Source organism: Vanessa cardui, chromosome 23 (assembly GCF_905220365.1).
Source record: "Vanessa cardui chromosome 23, ilVanCard2.1, whole genome shotgun sequence".
Lineage (NCBI taxonomy): Eukaryota > Metazoa > Arthropoda > Insecta > Lepidoptera > Nymphalidae > Vanessa > Vanessa cardui.
Window position 1 is genome coordinate 6445026 of NC_061145.1, and position 24603 is coordinate 6469628.

A 24603-nucleotide genomic window follows, 5' to 3' on the forward strand; every position below is an offset into this window, starting at 1 on the left:
TATTTAAGATCTTCGAAATTATTATCTGTAGTATTTTGTTTCTCGTGTTGTTTTATACAAAGTTTGAGACATTTAGTGGTTCAGTCAAAACCAGCCTGTGGTATAACTCTATGAGCAGCTAGCTTCTTTATTCGATCCGTTATCACATACTTAAGCGCATTCGGTGGTACCTAAAAAGAAATATATTTTTTAATATAACTTTTATTAACAAAGTCTATTTCAATGGAAGAATGAGTAAAAATACACTTTGATGATTCGCGAAGAAATATCGTTTTCAATGTAAATACGATAGAAGTAGGTAACTGGAAGAGTCTCGAATTACAATTTTTTTTTTTTATTAAGTACTATTGTCACCAGTCAGCTCCGAGATGACAAATGCGCGCCACAAATTAATATATTGACACAACTGTTTTCGAATTCATATCTATATCTACCAAATAGGGTCGTGGTGATGCAATCTTTTGGTAAACCTTGCTAATATGGACTCAAATGGCGGAATAACATTATACCGGCAAAACAAAGTTTCACTCGTAATTAAATACGTCAATTTTAGCACAGCTCAAATTATAATGGTTATCAACCAAATTAAGTTCAGGAGCCGTAGCTACCGTCAACTTTGAAAAGTATCCAAAGTTTACACCATTCTATATAAATAAAGTTAATACATCTACTACGACCATAAGATGTTTCTCATTTTGATGAGGATTGTTTTTCATTTTGATCTGTAGTCCGAACGTTATTTTTTTAAGAGTCTTACGATTTATTTAACTTGATGCATTTGAATTAAAAATTGTATCCCCTGTGATTATTTAAATAAAGTGACTAAAGATTTCTTGAAAATACCATTTAGGAGGAAAATTCAACAACTGCTTGTAAATTTTCCACTGCTGGGCTAAGGCCTCCTCTTCCTTTAAGGATAAGGTTTTTGGAACATATTCCAACCCGCTGTTCCAATGCAGGTTGGTGGAATGCACATGTGGCAGAATTTCAATGAAATTAGACACATGCATGTTTCCTCGCGATTTCCTTTCGAGATGGATTATAAACACAAACTAAGCACATGAAAATTCAGTAGTGCTTGCCTGGGTTTGAACCCGCAATAATCGGGAAAATTCACTTTATAATTTATCATCTATGAATAAGGACATAAATAAAAATGACGACATATAAAGCAAGTAAGTGTTTCGCATACCTTCACGGGGTCTCTGTACCAAGCTTCTTTAGATAACCTTTTATAAATTTTGAATTCGGGGAAGTGGCAAATTTGGTTGATTCTTGGCAACAAAAGCTCCAAAGGTTTACTTTGTCCTCGCTGATAAATAAAATCATCATATTTTTATATATAATAACTTAAAGAGTATACAATTTTATCCAATTGCTTATAAAAGGCAGAATTTTGATTGCAATTATTCATTAAAAGAATAATATATATACGCTTCTCACGCAAGTAGTAAAATTTTAAGGTAGGTGAACTGTGAGGAAACTGTGAAGCGATGGATGTAATAACATCAAAATAATACCAAAACTAACCAGTTTGTCAGTTAAGTATTGCAATAAAAATATCTCCTTTTTTATATATAAACAATGCTACGCTCCGTGTTTTTCTATACCAAAAAGCCTATATTACAATTTTTATTTCGTCTTATTACGTACCCTAACTGGAGTCGATCTGAAGTCCTTTTTCGGTCCAGCTATTTGACTGATATAGTCCATGTGCTTCTTCCATTCACTCTCAGTCCAACCTCTTTTCTTCTTAACCTCCTTCGTATCTTGTTTCTTAAGATCAAGCACGCAGTTTGCTAGTTTTGAATAACAAGTCGCATTCGCGGCTTCAATCATACGGTCAATTCGCTCTATACGTTCAGCACTGAATCTATGCTTGTACATTCGTTTTATTATGAGGAAACGACTGAAATATTAAAATGTATCAAAACAGAATGTTTTTATTGTACGTTATATGCCTTATGTTTATAAACTAAAAATTGTTTATTTATAAGAAACCATAATAAGACTAAAACTTTTCAACTTTTATTTTAGTATTTATAGAATAGGACGGTCAGATGGTAAGCAGTCAAATTATTACAAAATTATAAAAGATGTATAAGGGTTTAGACCATGTAAATCTTGATCGAGATCACTGACCTTTTTGTGCTTAATTTAAATTGTATTTTAAAATACATTATCTACAGGAAAAAAAATAATTCAAAAAATCTATAAACCACAACGTCGATTAATTATGATATATATGTATATACATATATAAATCTTGTATTCTGCGGGGAAAGGTTCTTAATATATAACATATATTTTTACCAACCGTAAGTAAGGCCAAGCGACATCATTCACTCTGTCAGATATGTGACTATTTATAGCAGATTTCCGTATTCCCCTGGGAGTCAATGCTGGCATACCTTCACCTGTATCTATGATGTATTTCCTAGGTACACTGAGAACATTCAACCTCTTCGATATCTTGTATGGGTACGTGCTCGTGGGAGGATCATACTTAGGTTTACCCATGGTGCTAGCCACTCAGAGAGTTATACGGTTCGTGGGAGATGGTTAGGAATTACATTTTTCACTATTTATTTTATTGGTTTATCGGACGTTGCTGTATGGTTTTTCAACAAGTTTGACAGATTAACTTTTTTTTTATGTTTGTCGAAAACGACGTAGATGTATAAAAAAGGTTTAATGTTCACACTATAATGCTTAATTTTTAGCTAATTAATAACTATTTTCATATAAGATATATAGTTATTATAATAATATACATATATGTAAGTATGAAGTGAATTTAATATATGCATACGGTAAAATAAATCACCGGAAATTATCATAATAATCAAATTATTAAGAGCTTAAGTGGCCTCGTGATCACACGCGTATCATACATCAAGATCTAGATATGTTATCTAGATCTATCGAAATCTATCGCACGAGTTACTATTTCTTTCATAATTCGTGTATTGTATAGGTGAAGAAAATAGCAAATACCCGTCAGATTAAATTGAGTCATGTCATGTCACACGTGTATCCAAAACATTATAAAATATTACAGAATGATGGAATAATCCTCCTCTTTAGAATAGACTAAGCTAGACTTTATCAGCACTTACAAAACAGGTTCCTTTTATCGATTGGGAAATGAAACTGCATTTTTTCATTCAATAATTGTCTTTTATAATAAATACGATGACATCCAATAACAAAATACTGATCTCATAACAATCATTACTTATTTTAACAGTCTTTTCACATCTGTTTCACCTATAAAACCAGTCATATGAAAAACCGACACGTTATGCTAGAGATCAATTTACAACCACAGAAAAAAAAATGAACATAATTTTAATTAAATTGAGAAGGCGACATCAACATTTAGACTTAATTGAAAATTACTATTTTCGCTTATAAAGTTGAAATATCAACTTTTTTAATTATGTATGTAAATACTGCCTCAAAACACCCGATAAAAAAGTTCTTAGTTCTACAAATATAGTTTATTTCAATAGAAATCTTACGAAGTGAGAAGTATATAAATTGGCGTATTTTAGAATTAGGCGAATAATTGCCAATCTGTTTGAATTGACGTAATTTTTGAGCGTTTTTTCATTGTAAATGTTCTATTGAAAAGTACTGTATATCAATAATAATTCAAGAAAGTGTAATATAAACATAAAAATGTTAGAAAAATTACACACATCATACGTCTTACATAAATACCGAAAATTTTATAGGTGAATTATAACAACCAAAACGTTAAAAATATTTAAGAAAAAAAAATACGCGTTGGAATAAAAAAAATTGAACAATAAGTAGTAAAAAAGTATTAACTTTAACAAATAATTAAATAAAATGTGTAACAATTTTTGATTTAAATAAATAATTTCCTTATAAGACTTTTTTTGTTTCGATATTCTTTTTACGAATTAGACTTTTTTATTCCATAGACAATACTGAGCCAAAACATATGAAGGCCTTGCTACGATATGTAAAGTAAGTATGTTTTTGTAAATGCGTTATCAAATATAATGTATACGAAAACGCCATAAAAAAGTCATCAAAAATTTGTTCTTAAATTTTCATATAAAATATTCCAAGACATTTTATTCATTCATAATCAGTTAGTTTCTCCATTAAAATTAGTTGAATTGTAAAGAAAAAACACAGCACCACAGACGATTTTTTTTACAGTTAGACACTTCCTTTAAAATAATAAATCCCTATAAAATTATAGAATACATCAATATATCAATCATAAAAATATTGATATGTTTTAGTCTATGGTCCTGATTAGACGTGAAGATTTTGTCGGTAGTAATTGTAGACTCTATTGCAACGTAATAACTGGTATACGGTGAGCTTACGAAGAAGATGACCAATTCTCCTCCTATGAACAAAAAAAAAATGAATTAAAATAATTAAATAACTGAACAAAATTATAGAATAGGCAATTTTAATACGCTCAACAAAATGTATGATTGCGTATTTTTTTAAAATACACAAAATTAACAATGCAATGATATTGTACATCGAATTACATATAAAATATTATAGATTGTATAAGGTTTTCAGACATTATTTTATGGTTTTGTTTTCGAATATTGGAACCCCAAAATTAATAATATAATTGAATAAACTAGAAAGTAACCAATAACATTACAAAAAAAAACATTATATTCCAATTATATGTGCAGTGCAATATATAGCTTCAAGAAGTATCAATATTATTTACAGAATATATAAATTAATATAATTAGATTATTAATATTATGCATATTATAGATAAATATAATATTTGCAACATAAAATAATTGAGCTACGTGTATATGGTCAAGTAGTAAAACTTTCACAGTGTATTCCAGTTTAAAGGGTGAAAGATACAGTTTCATTAGAGACAAAGGATATAACGTTTAGTTCCTGAGAATACTGCCTTGGCGATATATGAATTGGTTAATATTTCTTACAGCCCCAATGTTAATGGGCTGTGGTGACCACTTACTACCAAGTAGTTTTGAAAATATTGCATTATGAATGAAATATATTTAATTCTAAATTGTTTGGTAAAATTACTTGGTGGTAGGGCTTTGTGCAAGCCGGTCTGGGTAGGTACCACCCACTCATCAGTTATTCTACTGCTAAATAACAGTACTCAGTATTGTTGTGTTCCGGTTTGAAGGGTGAGCGAGCCAGTGTAACTACAGGCACAAGGGACATAACATCTTAGTTCTCAAGATTGGTGGCACATTGACGATGTAAGGAATAGTTAATATTTCTTACAGCGTCATTGTCTATGGGTGATTGTGACCACTTACCATCAGGTGGCCTATATGCTCGTCCGCCAACCTATATAATGGTATATAGGTTGGCGGACGAGCATATAGTGGTATATAGGTATATAGGTAGTGGTATATATAATGGTATATAAGTTTTTTTATGGAAAAAATAGTAATATTAATCTTTCGTCTAAAGTCCTAAAGAGACCTGTTTATTTGACATCAATGGTAGAGATGACGCCGGGCTCAGGGGCCTCGGGAACTGGTTTGATGTCGTCTTCCAACATTTTTTTGTGGGCATTTCTGTTTCTGACGCTGTGGATATAAATTTTATGGTTAGTATATAGTTTTTAAACATAATTTAGCTATTTACAAAGCAAAAATTTACTTTATTTAGTTTATACGCTGTATAGAGAAATAGAACCGTAGATTAAAAATATATTAAACTTCAATTATATTTGATAAAAAAATATTTTTAAATAGTAATAATAATCATAACAGTAGTCTTGTTCTCTACAGCAGTAGTAATTTCACCACAAAAATTGCTAAAGCGAGCCATTTGGAATTCAAACATGAGAAATAGTGTAATTTATTTTATCTTCATCATTATAATTTAGCTCAAATTATTTTGATAGTATGACATATTTAAATACTTGTGTACTTATACTGGTTAAGTAAAGAGAGTTACATGGTATGTTTTGAATAGTTCTGAGTCAATTTTAAATCCATAGAAAATATATATTTTTTCACAATTATATGAAGAGGGGACCCAAGACACATATATAAGTCAATTGATTTTAATTGGATAAATAATTATTGTGCAATTTATTACTTTTAAAGTAAGTAAAATAATTGGGTTATTTCCTAAAAAAAATTAATAAAACAAAATACCGAATGCTCATTGGTCGCCTTACTTGATCAATTGCTATTGACCAATGACAATTCAGAACAAACTCAATTTAGCCAAATTGACTAGCATTTCTTGAAACGAGAGCTAAAAGTTCTGGCGTTGAAGGTACAGAGTATACATATTTCTCACGTTCGACACCACATGCATTGACAACATCCCAAGCGACCACCACCCCTTTATGATATTGAATACGTACGCTTACATCCCCTGCTATGGCGCGTATGGGAATGATGACATGGTATGGAAAATAGAAAATTTAGTCTTAAAAAAATTTCGAATACGGAATAACTTCAGGACTGGACTAATCCACAGATAACATTAACCCACTATTTATTTGCAATCAGTGCATTTTTGTGCATTTTACCTTTTTTTTCGTAACCATAAACAATAATGTGAATAACGGTCTTAAGAACAATATTTTATATTTAAGAATAAAAAAAATGTTTTTGAAATGAGTTTGAGGAAAATATCATAAGTATTTTGGGCCATACATAATTTATCTCCTTATGTCGTCGAGTAATATTTCTCAATTAACACATTTTTGTGCAAAAAAGAGCAAGGGCAACCATAAACCCTGTACTCAGAACATAAAAATGATCCCAAAACATAAACCCAATCAATCGAATTAATGAATCAATGAATCCCTCGAGAAAGCGTGTCAACCACTTCGATCTTATTTTAAGAATCACTAAATATATTCATTGCAAAAAATCTCTTAGCATTTTATATAAAAAATAACATTGGGGACAACACAAATTTCACTCTTTAGTTAATATAGCGTTATACATACCAGGCCATAACCTTCTGTATTATGTATATGATGGTATTTGGTACAGGTGTCATGATCGCCACTGACACTGGTACCACTGAAAAAAAAATATACAAATATTATATATTTGATTCAAAATGTATATTAAAAAGGATTTTTTTGCAAGTAATGTTTTAATTATTATTGTTTGTTAACACATATTTTATACAATAAAATCAATTACAAATAATTCTGGTTCGAGAGAGAAAATAATATTTCGGTGATTAAACGGCTATGTCATATATTGTGGAAAAATAACATACAAAACATGTGTACAATGTACATAGGTAACATATGGCAGAAATTTATCCAAAACATGACTTATTTATCCAACTTAAGCCGACGTTCCTTTTATCGCCGAACACAAAATGAATTAACAAAAATGAAGCTTGTATTTTCATCATTCTCCTGCCCTTATCCCAATTTTATTTGGGGTCGGCTCAGCATGTCTTCTCCTTCCATACATCTCTGTCAGACGTCATCGCACATTTAACATTCTTTCTAGCCATATCGTCATTCACACAATCCATCCATCGTTTCCTTGGTCGTCCTCTACCTCTATCTTCATCCACATCCATGCTCAAGGTCTTCCTCACAATATGTTCGTCATTCCTCCGCATTACACGCCCATACCATGATAGTTGCCTTCCACATAACTTCTCGGCTATCGGTGTCACTTTCAAACTTCCTCTTATGTACTCATTCCTTACTCTATCCATTCGCGCGACATGCAATTGTCTTTAAGTCATCCCTTTGCTCAACACTCTGATCCATATTTTTATACTTAATAATTGTAGTTCTACCATTAACTATTATATATATTTTTGTAATTCTTAGCTTGTTTCATCTTATAACTTTGAATTGAAGTATGGGTGTGTTAAGGAAGAGCAAATTTCATAGAAATTCTGCCACATGTGTATTCCAGCAACACGCATTGGAACAGCGTGGTGGAATATGTTCCAAACCTCCTCAAAGGGAGAGGAGGCTTTTAGCCCAGCAGTGGGAATAGGCATCGCTAAGTGCAGTACTTACCCGTGGTGAGGTCTGCTTCGGGCTGAGGCAGAGCGTATCGCAGCAGGAAAATGGCGATGCCGGTGTTCTGTATGCCGATCTCGACGGAGATGGCGAGCGCGTCTTCGTGCGACTGGCGCAACAGCCGCGCACCCACGTAGCCAGCAGCGTAGCCCAGCCATGGGATGCACATGCCCGCCACTACTATCTGCAATACAATATTATAAACAATTGCTGAGATTATTCTTAGTTTTTGTTGTGATCGTACACATGTACAAAATCTTTGACGACCTCCGTGGTCGAGTGGTCTGTACACCGGTTTTCATGGGTACGCCGCTCCGAGGTCCCGGGTTCGATTCCCGGCCGAGTCAATGTAGATTATCATTAGTTTTCTATGTTCCCTTGGGTCTGGGTGTTTGTGGTACCGTCGTTACTTCTGATTTCCACAACACAAGTGCTCTAGCTACTTACATTGGGATCAGAGTAATGTATGTGATGTTGTCTAATATTTATTTATTTATTTATTATTTATCTACATATGAACATATTCTAAATGCCATTCAATACCATATTAGGTTTGTAAAATGACGCAACGTGACGCAATCTGCATGGGCGTGCGGTGACGATTACACTGACGTCGACGGTGTTCCGTTATGTGTATATATATAATTTCTATGAAATGAGACATGCAGGTTTCCTCAAGATATTTTCCTTCACCGCCGAGCCCGAGATGAATTGTAAACACAAATTAAATACACGAACAATCAGTGGTGATTGCCTGGGTTAACACGCAATCATCGGTTAAGATGCACGTGTTCTAACCAGGCCATATTGCCTCTCACACAATACAAAAATACAACAAACAAAACCTCATCAATAATGTATAACTAACCTCCCAGGAGAACAGTTCGAAAATGTACAAATTCGTCACAATCGCGAATATAATGATGAATAGGAGGAGCGTGGTCGAGAATCCCTTGAGGATCCGGACCATGAACGCCGCCACCCTCGGCGTGAGCTTCTGCATTGCCAACCCGATCATCAGGGGGATGATGAGACCTGCCACGAACGTAGCTATGCGCATGTACGGCACTACGATGTTTGCATTCGCGAATACAACTTGCCCGAGGGAGAAAAGCCAGGCCGGCATGAACGCTGCAAAACCATAATAAAATAGAATACTACATCTATAATTTATTTAAAAATCCATAAATAAAAAGGCATTTCTTTTAACGTTTGTCACGTGACACAAAACGCTCCTGATTGGTCGCGTTTATGATGACGTCACTTGCTTGTTAACCTCGTTTGCCTATTGTATATGGAATATATGTACCAAAGATTACATATACAATACAGGCAAGTGACGTCACAGACCCCATTGTAACGATATTGTCCAAGTTGCGTTTTCGTGCGTGATTTAAATATGGAAATTTTAATTTGATAGAAATAAAAAAAGCAAATAGTCTATCATTTGTTTTTAATTTCAATTAACTTAAATGGAATATAAATAAACGGAACCTACCAAACGACGCCAGGGTGGATATGGTGGTCATGGCGAGCGATAAATTAAGATTTCCTCCCAATATAAATGTCCATATGTTCGACGCTCCGCCGCCGGGCGACACGCCCGTGAAAAACATTCCCAGTCGCATGGCGGGCGAGTTCGGGAATATAAGGAAACCGAGACCGAATGATATCTGTGGAAAAAATTAAAAACAACTTATAGGTCAATGGACTTTTAACATTTAACTTTTTTATAATGCACCAGCATGGGACATCACATGGGAAACTTCTAAAATGATCAGTTTTTCTTTACTAAATTGTCCATATATTATACAATAGCCCTCCTCTCAGGTCACTCTATCTGTTACAGAAAACTACATCAAAATCGGTTGCTAAATTTTAAAGATATAAGCATACACCTTTTGACTTCCAAGCAGGATATATTAATTTAAATAATTGTATTAACTAACATGACTTTGTATTTTTTAAATGTTGTAAAAGAGTAACTACTGAGTTTCTTGCCGGTTCTTCTCGGTAGAATCTACTTTCCGAACCGGTGGTAACTTCACTTAATTGAAAAATGACGATTCAAATGTGCTTGTAAAAGCCTACTTTATAGTTTATTTTGATTTTGACATAACAGACAACGGTAAACGACTTTGTTTTGTACTATGTAATGATTAGAGGTATAATACTATTGACAAAACACGCTATGAAACTATGCCTTATATGATATTCTATCATCCATTGTAGAATATATTAAACGTGGTTAAGGCTTAATTTAGGTTGATCTTATAGTTTTGTAACGTAATCAAAGATCCATCTATCCACTGGAATAGAGATGTATTTATTATTCAAACGATCTCAGTCTTCCTTACGATCTACTGTTTTACGTGGACTGCTATTGGGATTTTCTTGACAGAAAAACCAGAGTAGCAGTCATTAATATATAACATTTTGAATCTAGTCCCTTGAGGTCTGCGGTCTTATATACTAGGTAATAGACCAAAATTATCATCAAATATTTGAATATATTAAATCCAACAAAAACAAACAACAGCCTGTAAATTCCCACAGCTGGGCTAAAGGCCTCCTCTCCCTTTGAGGAGAAGGTTTGGAACATATTCCACCACGCTGTTCCAATGCGGGTTGGCGGAATGCACATGTGGCAGAATTTCTATGAAATTTGTCACATGCAGGTCACGATGTTTTCCTTCACCGCTGAGCACGAGATGAACTATAAAGACAAATTAAGCACATGAAACAGCGGTGCTTGCCTGGGTTTGAACCCGCAATCATCGGTTAAGATGCACGCGTTCTAACCACTGGGCCATCTCGACTCCGAATCCAACAAATAAGTAAAGTATTCTAAACGAGTTGAATAGGTAAAAATGTAAAAAAGTCTTACCAGAGGCATGAAGAGAAACTGTCCACACATACCGATGGCTGGCCCGATGGGTCTCTTGAGCACGCCCTTAACAGTGGGCCAGTGCATCGCACATCCGAAGTTGATAAAGATCAATGACACCTGGAAAATATTATATTGCTTAAATAACTTTTATATTCATTAAAACTATGACGACCTCCGGGGTCGAGTAGTTTGAATGGTTTTCATGGGTACGCCACACCGAAGTCTTGGGTTCGATATCCGGCCGAGTGGATGTAGAAATTTTCTATGTTCTCTCAGGTGGAACCTTCGTTACTTCTGATTTTCCATAACACAGGTTCCATTGGGATCAGAGTAATGATGTTGTCCAATATTTATTTATTTATTATTATTAAAACTTACTTTTTTAATTACACAAATTAATGTGATTATGTAACAGGTCATAGTTAAGCAAAGGTTTAGTATTCTATACTCTTGGGTACTACAAGTTAGTAATTTACAAAAAATAATAAGATACAGGGCTTACTTAGCAAACAAATCGTGATAAAGTTATAAAAAATTCTGGTTTTTGGTGTTAAAATATTATCATGCATTATCTTCTAAACATTTACAAGTGAACTTACAAATACAGCAACACTGGTTGTGAATATTGTATCTATGACTCGCTGTGGCCTCGTCACCGTGATTGGTAGCGTGCCATTTGCGACATACTGTGCAGTACCACGGTTTGCTTCTACAACTAACTCTGTTCGACCTGGAAAAAGAAAAAGAAAAATCATTAAAATGCTATCCATTTTGCACATCTTTATTGGCACAATGCCATAAGTTAAATAGCCGGTTTTAAAATTATAAAAATCATATTAAGAAGTCATTAGAAAGAAAATGGAATTTATGTAGGTAATTAAATCTTATGAAATTATTGTAACTCGATGATCTCCTATAGACCAATTTCAGTTACGGCATCCAATGAAGGGCTACCAGCTAAATATTTGGTCTATTTATTTTTCTCCACTCCTAAAATCCGATAGTGTTATAAAACTAACTAAGCTGGGATTAGCTCAAGCGCAGAAGGAAATGCTTCACTTGCTTTGTAAGAAACGAGAATGTGAGCATGTTTTTTTGGTAGTGTAAACACTGTCTTACAACCTTTACTACGGTTTTACCACGTTTATTTTTAGGCAAACCCATTAAAATATTATCCGGTGTTTGATCACAAACACATGAGACCTGTACTATTACAAGGTAGGTAGCGCCTACCAACTACCAACGAGAAAGTGATTGTGAGTATTTGTTGAGTGTGAAAGGGCAGCAACAAAGATCAATGAACCGAGATGCAGTAATGAATTCCCCTCTCTAAAGAAATGTCATAAATTTCTATACACAAAGTTAATTACATGTTAGTAATTTTTTCATGTATTAAGAACTACTAGTCGCCCGCAGTTTTGCTCGCATTTTAGTGTCTGTCATGTGTTAGGCAAAAAAGTAGCCTACGTCATTTTTTAGAGTTCAATTTTACGTCATACCAGCAACAACAACAGCCTGTAAATTCCCACAGCTGGGCTAAAGGCCTCCTCTCCCTTTGAGGAGAAGGTTTGGAACATATTCCACCACGCTTTTCCAATGCGGGTTGGTGGAATACACATGTGGCAGAATTTCTATGAAATTTGTCACATGCAGGTTTTCTTCGCCGCTGAGCACGAGATGAATTATAAAGACAAATTAAGCACATGAATCAGCGGTGCTTGCCTGGGTTTGAACCCGCAGTCATCGGTTAAGATGCTCGCGACTTAACCACTGGGCCATCTCGACTCTCATACCAAATTTCATCAAATTTGGTTCATCGATTTGGTCATGAAAAAGCAACAAACACACAGTCGGACAGAGACACAGAGTTACTTTCACATTTATAATATTAGTATAGAAGTATATATTTTATATAGATAGACATATGCATCTCTTTTTAGCAACAGTGCTTTTCTACTTAAGAAAATCTCTATTGCTGTATGAAGTACATACTGTGAACATACTGTATAACATCTGATGCTAAATACGATGATCGTTTCATAATAACATCGCTTGTTTAAAATTTAAATTTCAATGCGTATAAATATTTAATCCACATTAAAGGTCATATGGGTAAACGATAATGACTGATAAAAGACTGCAAAGTATAATAATCAAGAAGAATGTTTATCGAAATTTATGAATGTCATTAAAAAATAAATTAATATCAGCGCGATTAAATTTCGTAATTATAATATTATATAATGAGTACCTTACATTACTCATTCATCACGTGAATTTTCTATCGCGTGTAGATAATCCCTATAAATAAATTCGAAAGTAACTAGTCACCTGTTCAGGCGTAAACAACTTGGAAAGATTTAAATGTAGTTTAACCCCTTAAGGATGTAAAGTGGGGATGAAGTTTGTCTGCTATAGTTCTATTTATCTTAGACCTACTCCGAAACACACTATCTTCGAGTGAAATTTTATACATAATAGTTATTTTAGTTAATTATTACATAAAAAAAACGTCTTCTTATTTATTAGTTCGGGAATTATAATAATATTATTATAAAGTAATTGAAATGAAAATATATAAAGACGCATATAATCTATATTAATATTATAAATGTGAAAGTAACTGTCTGTCTGTCTGTCGCTATTATACGACCAAACCAATGAACCGAATTTTATGAAATTTGGCGTGAAGCAAACTTGAACTTACTTGGTGGTAGGGCTTTGTGCAAGCCCGTCTGGGTAGGTACCACCCAATCATCAGTTATTCTACCGCCAAATAACAGTATTCGGTATTGTTGTGTTCCGGTTTGAAGGGAGTGAGCCAGTGTAACTACAGGCACAAGGGACATGACATCTTAGTTCCCAAGGTTGGTGGCACATTGACGATGTAAGGAACAGTTAATATTTCTTACACCTTCATTGTCTATGGGTGATGGTGACCACTTACAATAAGGTGGCCTATATGCTTGTCCGCCAACCTATACCATAAAGAAAAAACTCCAAGAGCGGACACAGGCTACGTTTTACCAAATACATGATAACTAACTCCTAAAACGCAGGTGAAGCCGCGGGCGACAATCAGTAACGAATATATTAAACGTACCCGCATCAAGTTTGTATTATACATATCCGTTTATATGAACTAACGATCACCACAGTTCCGTGTTTTTGGTTTATTTTTTGCGTCGACATGTTTTTATTTCAAGGCTAACAATCGAATTTTCTTGATTACAATTTTAATACTATGTATACATATATGTTTTTTTTTGTTGTTTGCCATTTGTGTTTACGGTTTACTTCTTTGAAGTTATACCTAATGCAAAAAAATATTTTTCAAAGGTGGGTAGTTTCTGAGGTTCGTTCAGAAAACGACAGTCTCTTATTTTAACAGACTAATCAACTTTTTTCCAACGGTATTGTACACAATTCTTTTCAAATGAAACTGCTTGGAACTATTGTCTACAAGTCATCAAAGTTAAGTAGTACGAACTATTCCAGTTTCACTATTTAATTCGACGAGAAAGCTCGCATTGTGATGGAGATTTACGAAATATTCGTGTATTCGGTGAAAAAGCGCCCGTGTTATTTAGTATTACAAAATTATGAATAAAGCTTCTTACCAAGGAAATGTCCATCTACCCTCATTCTGCCTTCAAAACTACCCCTATTGACGTCTAAATCCGTGAGCTGATACGACGAATTCCATTTTCCTGTCGCTATATGTTCATTTTCCGTGACTAGCGATAATGTATCACCTACTTGCAGATCTGATCCTGTAAATAATCAATTCATAATGTTAATAATATTAAAAAAAAAGTTGGATTATGCAGAGATAGTTGTGTCAATGTGTGCGTGAACTCACATTAGGGTATCCAGTTTTTTTTTACAAAAAGGCAAAGGTAACAAATTAAAGGCATATATCAAAAAAAAGGTTGTTCACAATTGTTTTAACTTATAACACTCATTTTCTTTAGTGTTACATTACTTAGATAGTATGGGAAAATTGAATTGTTTAAAAACAGAGATATTAGTGCTTATTCTTATAGGTATAGCCGTGGTATAATAAAATTGCTGTTAACTAACATCTAATCGATTTTGAACTTTTCATTGCATTTTAATAAGAAAAAAAAAATCTCTAAAATATAGCAATAATTATAACTACATTATATAATCGTAAATCGACTTTTAAGTAGCAATAATACAAAAATTTTTCATTTTATTTTACGTAGGAGGACTCTAAAAAATATGAGGAATACGCAATTATTTTTATTACTATTTAGTGCATGTTTATTTGTTTTAAAGTAGTGTTTTGTTTGAATTCGGTTTTTCTTTTTGTTAAAATTTTAATTTATTTTGTATCTCGATTAGTTTAGGTAATAATTGTTTGGTCTTATCATCAATAAATTACATAAGTATACATTTTTAACGCATTATTTGCTCATAAATCATAATTGAGATTAGGTAGATAACGGCATTATAGATTTACTGTGGTAGGATAACAAGAGGGGTACAAATAAACAACTTTGACATTGAATCAACGCTATACCATTGATCGAGATCTTGAATAAATAATAATAATAATCTATGGCGTTCATTGTGTATTCGTCAAAAAATGGTGCCTTGAATATCGCTCTGTTTTGGACCTTTTGGACATAAAATAAGAATATGCTAAATAAGAACTATTTTTGTGCATAATGCGGTCCAAATCTCATGAAATATTTAAAGTTTTTTTATCTATTGCCATAGATTCTTCACTATATCTAGTTTTATAAGGGATTTATTTCTACGATGTCTGCAAATTAAGTGTAGAGTACTCTGTGAAATTTGTTGGTGTTTGTAAAAGTAAAAAATATTTAAACTAAAAGTGAAGTAAAGTAACAGCCTGTAAATTACCCACTGCTGGGCTAAGGCCTCCTCTTCCATTAAGGAGACTGGTTGGATCATATACCACCACGCTGTTCCAATGCGGATGGAATGTGCATGTGGCAGATTTTCGATGAAATTAGACACGTGCAGGTTTCCTCACGATGTTTTCCTTCACCGCCGAGCACGGGATGAATTATAAACACAAATTAGGCACACATATATAGTGGTGCTTGCCTGGGCTTGAACCCGAAATAATCAGTTAAGATGCACGCGTTCTAACCACTGGGCCATCTCAACTTTTTTACATTCAAAGTGGTTCTTCCATATTTAAACTGGTCCATAATTTTTACAGAGTTATTTTAGATAATCATGATAAAATCAACTATCTATTCTTATCGAAGGTAGGTTGTTATCAACAATAAACTATTTATGATGAATAATAAAAATATTCGTTTAAAAATATAGCATTACGATATGTACTACATTTTTCTTTAATACTCTTATACATCGTAATATCAAAGCTAGGTTATTTACGTAACAATCATACAATATTATTATTAACAACTAGAACTTGTTTTTAAGGTTTTAATCACGTGTTTCCTCTGTTTATAAATATTTAATTAATTTTAATTTCAATCCTTAAACAATAATTATTTAATTTAAAAATACTTGCATGTTACATATCATTAAAAGTATATCGTGATATTGCGTAAATAATTAAACATACAATTATTTAAAAAAAGAATCAGAAGATGCAAATAATGTTTTTTGTTTATTAAATGTACCGGCTGGTTTTAATTTAAAAAAAAATGTTACTTTTTTTAATGATGAATTAAAAAATATTTCCTTACCTGTGACAGAGACGTTGACGTAATAATATTCGCCCATGTGAATCTCCACCGTTTCTGATAGGAATTTGGCGAGATAGTTCGGTGCTGCCTGGCACAGCACCCACATAGGACATATTGCCACTATGTATAAAATTATTAGATGCAGTGGCCATATTGGACACATCTTGGATGCGTACACTAAAACAAAGAAAATATTTATAAATATATTTCTGTTTTTACTTTACACTTTATTGAAAAAAAAATACATTCGCTTTAAGAACCTCCTACTTTTTTTGAAGTCGGTTTAAAAAAAGAAGAAAATATTATTAACATCCACGAGAATAGTGAGAATTTCATGGGTTTGCACTACTTCTGGATTATTTTTATACAATTATGGTACATGAATAATACACCCTGAAGACGATGTCGATGGCGATTATTAGTGTGAACTATTCAGGTATCACTTTTAACTTTGAGATGAAAACTGGAGGCGAACGTCGAATAATCCGTGAAAAATAATATATCCTATGCAAAGGAACAAAGTTATGTGCCAAAATTGATTGATCAAATTAACTCACTTTTGTTAAATATGTATATTTTATAACTAATTAATAAAAACTAATATCACAATATTTACTAAACTAAAAACACTTTGTACATTATATGTACAGCTAAGCTAATATAATTTATGTCTGTCTGGACCCGAAGCCAGACTCAAAGAGAACTTATAATATTTTGATTTGACGAATACGACCCTAATTAAATTACCTTTGTCGAATTGTGATAGCGATTGTTGCATCTTTATGTCAATGGGATAAGGTTTAATATTGATAAGCAATTCTGCTTTGTTTTCGAACCGATCGTGGACGATGTCACGTAGCGATAAATGACGATAAGAATGTATTTAGTTAATTTATCACTAATTTATCTATGAGCTATTATCTAATAACGCAGGATTGACAATCTGCAAGGATTCTGCGGTTTTACTACAAAAAATACTGATCCATGATTTTATTGATTGCCTTGAAAAAATTGTATTATTCCTATTTATTTTATATGCCATAATAATAGCTAATTAATATCCTACTTTTGGACAAAGGTGTCCTCATATCTGGAGAAGAATGTTTGAAACTTTTTTCATGGAATTATTTTAAATAAAGATGGGTTTTTTTATTACTACAGTTATTTAAACCGACATCTACCATAATTTTTATTTGACGGAGCCCGATATTTCGACATTATCTACAAATGCCTTGTTCACGAGACTTTTAATTCAGTCTCGTGTAGATAGATAATTGCAATTTTTTCATGAGTTGTTAAAGTGGAAACACACAAGCATAATAATTGCAACGGACACATGTTTTCCTCACGAAGTTTTCCTTCATCGCCGAGCACGAGAATGATCACATAATTCCTCATAAATATATATTAAGAATATGACAAACATGACAATTAAGTGGTTCTTGGCTGTGTTTGAAGATTGACGTATTGTACAGTCATCGGGCCCTAACTTATATTTCGTTATATTTTTGAAGAATTTATCAGTTCTAGATATAATTACAATTCATAAAAGCTTTTAAACGTAAGTCGTTCGTGCGGACTGTTATCAGAATATTTAAATGCTTTAAGCGAATCCTAATGGAAGTCCAGTTACTTTGCATTGAGTGATTTATAAAAAGGTTTTATATGTTACGAATAATTTTAAGGACCGTTAGCTCATAATAAAGCTATATTGTAAGCCGTCGAAACATTTTGAACAGTACTTATTGGTCATAAAATTACTTGTCTTTTGTCATTAAATAACAAGAATATTAACCTAACCGAAATTATTGATTCTTTATACGTTTTATTAAATAAGACGTCGCTCCCGGCTTCGTCACGTATCAGGCAGCAAAAATTAGCCTTTTAAGTCCACACACTTTCTTTATACGAAATTTCATTTGATTTTTAATTTTTCAGTCGGATCAGTGTTTCAAAAGTGCATGTTTTAGAAGTTTTAGAAGCAACAAACAGACAGAAAGACAAAATTACTTCCGCATTTATATTATAAGTACAGATTAAGAGCTCCGATCACCACGTCCTTATAATTTACAATCTGTTTCACAACGATTATAAACTATCAGTGACTATTGTGCGATGTTCATATACAAACTTTAATATATATATTTAATTACATAGAACATTTCAATTGGAAATTATTATTTAAATATGATAAAGAATTCAACCGTGAGTACAGTTGACTTTTTAATAAGATAATATAACATACAGAAGCATAGATGTTATCGTTACAGAATGAACAAATATTGTAATACTATGCAAAGACGCACTTCTTTAATTAAAGATCTTAATAATTTTATACACGTTGTGTATACGATTTTAAGACTGTTAAGTTTGCTTTGATTATGTACTATAAAGTTATTCAACTGCATTATTAAATGACACAGTATTGTGGTTATATAGCTCGTCCCCACTGGAATATAATGATGCATCTTGTAAAAAGATCTTCTGGTAACTTGTCTGACTACTTCATTTAATTCTTGTAATAATAATTAGAAAAATTTCGCTCTTTTTATTAGGATCATAATATTATTTTCATATATAGGAAGACTGGCAAATATACCACCTAATGGTAAGGTACTAAAGCTCATAGACTGTGACTTTGAGGAATTTGAAACATGCATTAAATCGTCGCTGTGTACCGAACTTAAGAACTAAAATAGTATGTATAGTTTTTCAAGAAAAACTGCTGCCTAACAATGGGAAGAACTACATGCAAAGCCAATCCATGACAATCGACGTCACGAACAAGTTAGTGTTAAGTTCGAATGCCATTTCGCCTTGTCATCATGACTTGATATGATTGTGAAGGTTATTTACTATTACCATTGATAGACTAAGGACTGCTCAATACAGATATAACAATTGTTATTTTTCTGTGCAAGATATTTTAAGTTTTAAAAAATCCTTATTTCTTGGGAACTTAGGTGTGTCCCCTGTGCCTGTAGTAGCAGTGGTTCGTTTAACTTACGAACTGAAAAACAGTAATATTGAGTGTTGCTGTGTGGCGATAGAACATGTGACGCGTGGGTAGTACCTTCGAAGCCGGCTTTTTTTCTTGTTTTTATGTAATAGGTTTGCGGACGAGCAAATGGACCACCTGATGGTATGTGGTCATCACCGCCCATAGAGATTGCCGCTGTGAGTAATATTAACCAACTGATGACTGGGTGGTACCCAGACGGGCTTGCACAAAGCCTTACCACCAAGTATTTAATTTTACTTTTCACAGTGCCTTCTATTGCCACCACTAAGTAAACAAAGGGCGCTTACGAGGATACTACCTAAGTTATCTATGACGTATAGGAAAACACGTATCAGATAATATCTTTTGAAATATAATGTTATCTCAGTAAAATGGGTCATTTATCTAAAATATGTCTTTTAACGGTACTTGTTATCTTGTTAGAAAATTTGTCAAAACGATAACTCATCTTCGTTTAACATGCTAAGTTTGATCACATACATATATACAGTGTATTATTTCTTAATAAAATTCACTTGTTGGGTCTTGTGTAGGACCATCTGGGTAGTACTAAATAATTACCAGTCAATTAAAATACTAGCTTTTAAGTATGATTTACGGCGGATGTACAAGAATGCGTTCTTTAGTTTTTGTGTCAATGACTAAAAATCGAGTTTACGCCGATTACTGTTTTATATGTACCAATTAGTTACATGCATCAACATGCTATATGTTAAAATGTTATACCAATAGAGAAATAAAAACATGAAAATCATGCTTGTGACGTCGATACGCTTATTTGAATTATTATTAATAATACACTTTACTATCAGAAATCAATAATTCCAAACCCAACAATTGCTTATTGGCCTATCTTAAAATAAACTCTATAATATGATCTTCAGCTATAGTCCATGATTCGACTATCATCGGCAAGACGAGCTGATTGTATTATGGACATGTATGTTAAGTAAAAGTAATGCAAATTAAACTTAAGCTAGCAAATAAAACCATGAATATATAGTTTGCATTTTGAACGATCGTAACTTTGCCGTATTTCTGGTGTCTTTACATATTTTGTTCGATTTAAATAGTTCATGTTTATTTTTACAGGTAGCAACACAATCGAGCTTCCGGGGTTCTAGTTTTAAATGCAATCATTGTTTTTTTGTTTGCAACTTTTTATTATTGTATGCCAGTCTATAAGGAGTGATATGGATCTTTGACAGTTAAAACTAAATATTGTTGGAATATTGGAGCCTTATTGACTTTATTTTAACTACTAATTTAATTGGCCATAATCGCCCTTTAATCGTTATAATTTGAAAGCAATTCGTATTGTTTGTTATCGTGAATTCGAGAACAATAGACACTTGTTTGTAAACAGGACATCGTCAGTCATTGTCAGGCTCGCTGTACGATGATTATTGCCTCTAGTCATTGAATGAATGCGAATTCTTGAGGCCCGGTTATTGTCTAAGATTATCAAACCTATTTATATAGGTATAACCGGTATCACTTCGATGGTACCGGATGTCTTGACATTTGTATGATAATTTAATGTTTTTTTTCAGATTTTCAGAGTTCTAACTGTATATGTCTGTGTGTACACATAATAATAAAACTATAACAATAATGGATTGACGTACAACTCACAACGTAAGTAGCGAGTGGAAGTACCTATAAAATAAGTTTGCTAAGAAGTTACTTATTATATGAAAGCAATATGAAAATAATTTAAACCAATCGCATTGAACAACCAACCTTTAAAAGATTGTTTGAGTCTCGGTCATTTTTAAAGGAATGTGAGGTTTCTAAGTTGCAAATTCCAAAAGCCATATTTGTTTATACTTCTAAGGATTTCAAATGACGTGAATTCAAATTCACAACATAACACCAAATACAGAAATGAACTTAAGACAATCAAAAGAATTATATCGTTTATTCTGAAATTTCAGACATGTATGTATAAATTTCAGAGTATGTATTGCTGAATAATAAAATAATGCATGTCGCATTAGGTCATGACTCTCTCTCGGAGCCTGGAACATCTATCACATTTTAATCAAATAATTCAATGAATACACCTAAGACACAAACAAGTTACTATAGCCAGTGATCAACAAATGCATGTAAGCAAGTTAAATAAACAATACAATATAAGAATTTATGACAATCGTTTATGCCAGCGGTCGGCAATTTTTAATCCTTGTGTGTCAAAGAGTATCTTAATTTTCATATTAATTCTCAATAATTACTTGAGTAAAACACCAATAGCCACTGTGGAATTAGTCATTGCTTTAAGTGCTAAATGAAGACTTGTTCGCAATTTGCACGTAGGCATTTGATATCGTGCAGTGCAATTTCCGATATCATTATCCACTTCAAATGTCGTCTTCCTAACTGAAGCTTAACACGAAATGGTAAATAATATACCAATATAGTAAGTACATAATTAATATGAATGAATGAAATACACTTTATTGTATACCACAAACAGAATTAAAGAAAGCTTAGGATTAAATAGCTATCTCTCGTGAAATGAATTTTCTCCTTGAATCCGTCCAAAGAGTATGTAATATGATTTAATAATGTTAAAATTAGGCGTCAAGATCAGTCGAGATCATTTGTGCTTTATAAATTGGATTGCAAAAAAGCGCAAATTATATAACCGGTTTCATTATGAGTCTACAGGATACAAGATTATTTTATATTTTTTGTGGCGCTTGTTCCTAACTGTTTTCATTCTGTCAGGCAATGATGTTGTAGTAAACAGATATGTTATTAACGCGCAAAAAGTGAAGACTAGAAAACGTCCTAATTGGGACGTTTGCCTTTAGTCGTTTTACGTAGTAATACGTTATAATACATCATAATTACGTGGTAATACGTTTTTAGTAATTAAAACATCTAGTTATCCCTTTTACTTATTGTTTTTATCAAGCTATCCTTTTTACTTTTAACGAAATGTAAAAATAAACTAAAATAAACGGTCCCCGGCGCGGCACACTTTTCTCTATTGTTTAGTATGGATATAAAATATCTGTTTATTAGAATATCATTGCTGTCAGGTGATGTTTTTGTCGTAATTAGTTTGATAAAAGTTGAACGATTTGATACACATAAACTCGTGAATTTAATATTTAATTGAACAAAAATAAGGATGTAGTGTACATCAGATTTACATTTTGTATAAATATATGTATATATAATCTGTATAATTATGCATCTGTCATTTCGAGTGACACATCGCAAAAGCGCGGGAAAGGAGGATATAAAGAATTGGCGCGCGGTGAAGACGGTGTGTGTGCACAGCGAACATTTCACTTAAAGATGAACATTACAAAGGGGATTGTCAAAATCAGATGATTCACAGCGAAGTCGAGCTAGGATATTTTAAATTTTAGGTTATTTTTTTTCTTTGTTTTTTCTCGAAATGGTAACTGTTTCATCTGATATTATGCTGTCACGTAATCCGTAGTAACCTTGCAGTGAATCACATTTCGAAATAAGAACGAAGTTGTGAAATAGAAAGTAAAAAACGTCAACATATTTTGACAGATTTACTCGAAAACCTACACAAAAATATAGATTAGTATCTAGGTCACAAACATGACACGTATGATTCAAAAAGATAATATATTTCGTATTGTATATTTTAATTGTCTTATTTGTGTAAAGTTCACGGATTCTTGAGTAGAACGATAAAAATCTAATATTTATGCGGAAATTTAAATATATGTATAGTAACGATCCTTTTAAAAATATAAAAAAAATTAAAACGCACATATAACGTAAATAAATTAAATCTAAATACATAATTTAATTTAAGACATTTACCAGTACAAAGTTCGAATTAAGACACAAATTAAGCTAATGAAAACTGAGTGGTGCTTGCCTGGATTTGAACCCGTAATCATAGAAGATGCATGCGTTCTAACCACTGGACCATCTTGGCTCACATTTCTATGGTATGTTTTAAATAACGATAGCTTTATATCGGATATTATCTGTATATGTATCTGTACAAAAATAAATATTTTGTATTGCGTAAGATAGTGTAATTTAGTGTCGTCACAATTTAGTAAGAACGGTTAAACTGGAAGATCAACTTTCGTCACGACTCCGTTTAAACCTGTTCCAAATGTATGCTGTATCGATAACATAAAATATGTATTTATTACAAATTATATATATATATATATATATATATATTGTTATAGCGAACAGTCAACGCACATTGCATGTACTGCTTGATAAAGGTTTCAAGTTACTGTTATAATCTTAAAGTACTAGTAGAGTTTTATTTTTTTACCTTTTATTGATTTTTTATGTTGCTCTTTTCAGACACGTTTAACAATTGTCGTTCTATGTCGAATTATTTACACATAAACTTTATAAATTATATAATCAAACCTTCCTTATGAATTACTCTGTCTATTATTGAAAATCGTATGAAAATTCTCAGTAGTTTTGGAGATTATCGCGTATATACAGAAGCGGCTGGGGGACTATATTTTTTTATTATATGTAGTGATAGTATAAACGAAATTCCTATGGGGTAAGGTTACATTTTTCGCAATTGGGATAATATTTTTTTTACAATGAACAGTTTATTTGACGATAGGGCTGTTTGCGCGCCCGTCTAAAATGGTACCCACACATCAAATATTCTACTGCAAGCAGGAATATTTAGGATATTTTTGATGAGGCCAATACACAGTGATGACCACCTAAAATGAGATGGCTCGCTAAATTTTAATATTTATTTCATTTGCTTAGTTTATTAATATGCAATGAAATGATTTGCATATTTCGTCGAACGTATATAATATAATAAACTAGTAAAAATAATTTAGTTAAATTTATTTACATATAATGTCAAAACTAATTTAAATACCAGATCCATACATTTCATTATCAAATTTATATAGTACAGTATATTTTTGAGTTATTTAAAATA

The 24603-nt window shown here is 32.5% G+C and overlaps 2 protein-coding genes across 7 annotated transcripts in view; both read right to left on the reverse strand.

Moving 5' to 3' along the window:
- Positions 1-9: 9 nt before the first annotated feature.
- On the reverse strand, positions 10-2689 carry LOC124539727. The gene is made up of 4 exons (XM_047117071.1): positions 2318-2689; positions 1654-1909; positions 1193-1312; positions 10-170 (listed from the first exon to the last, which is right to left on the reverse strand). Exons 1-4 carry the CDS (start codon positions 2518-2520, stop codon positions 81-83), a joined length of 669 nt encoding a protein of 222 aa, XP_046973027.1. The 5' UTR covers positions 2521-2689; the 3' UTR covers positions 10-80.
- A 1237-nt stretch (positions 2690-3926) lies between these two features.
- The window catches only part of LOC124539675 (ileal sodium/bile acid cotransporter-like), a 32623-nt gene continuing 11946 nt past the window's right edge, over positions 3927-24603 (reverse strand). For 3 of the 6 annotated variants that reach the window (XM_047116995.1, XM_047116996.1, XM_047116994.1), the window contains exons 2-12: positions 16640-16816; positions 14543-14695; positions 11522-11652; positions 10920-11039; positions 9531-9705; positions 8901-9163; positions 8030-8216; positions 6980-7055; positions 6386-6399; positions 5488-5594; positions 3927-4393 (exon numbers count right to left, since the gene is read on the reverse strand). In XM_047116995.1, coding sequence (XP_046972951.1) covers positions 4367-4393; positions 5488-5594; positions 6386-6399; positions 6980-7055; positions 8030-8216; positions 8901-9163; positions 9531-9705; positions 10920-11039; positions 11522-11652; positions 14543-14695; positions 16640-16802 — 1416 coding nt within the window. In that variant the 5' untranslated portion in view covers positions 16803-16816 and the 3' untranslated portion in view covers positions 3927-4366. Of the gene's footprint in view, positions 4394-5487; positions 5595-6385; positions 6400-6979; positions 7056-8029; positions 8217-8900; positions 9164-9530; positions 9706-10919; positions 11040-11521; positions 11653-14542; positions 14696-16639; positions 16817-17196; positions 17314-24603 lie in introns of those variants that run through there. The other 3 variants (XM_047116993.1, XM_047116992.1, XM_047116997.1) reach the window with 3 other exon arrangements.

What these genes read in the sequence shown, in the direction of transcription:
- LOC124539727 (XM_047117071.1), bottom strand. Translation starts at nt 2,520, where the DNA reads ATGGGTAAACCTAAGTATGATCCTCCCACGAGCACGTACCCATACAAG. An exon ending in TCAGATCGACTCCAGTTAGG is followed by an intron (nt 1,313 to 1,653) that starts GTACGTAATAAG and finishes TTTATTTATCAG; the next exon opens with CGAGGACAAAGTAAACCTTT. An exon ending in GGTACAGAGACCCCGTGAAG is followed by an intron (nt 171 to 1,192) that starts GTATGCGAAACA and finishes ATTTCTTTTTAG; the next exon opens with GTACCACCGAATGCGCTTAA.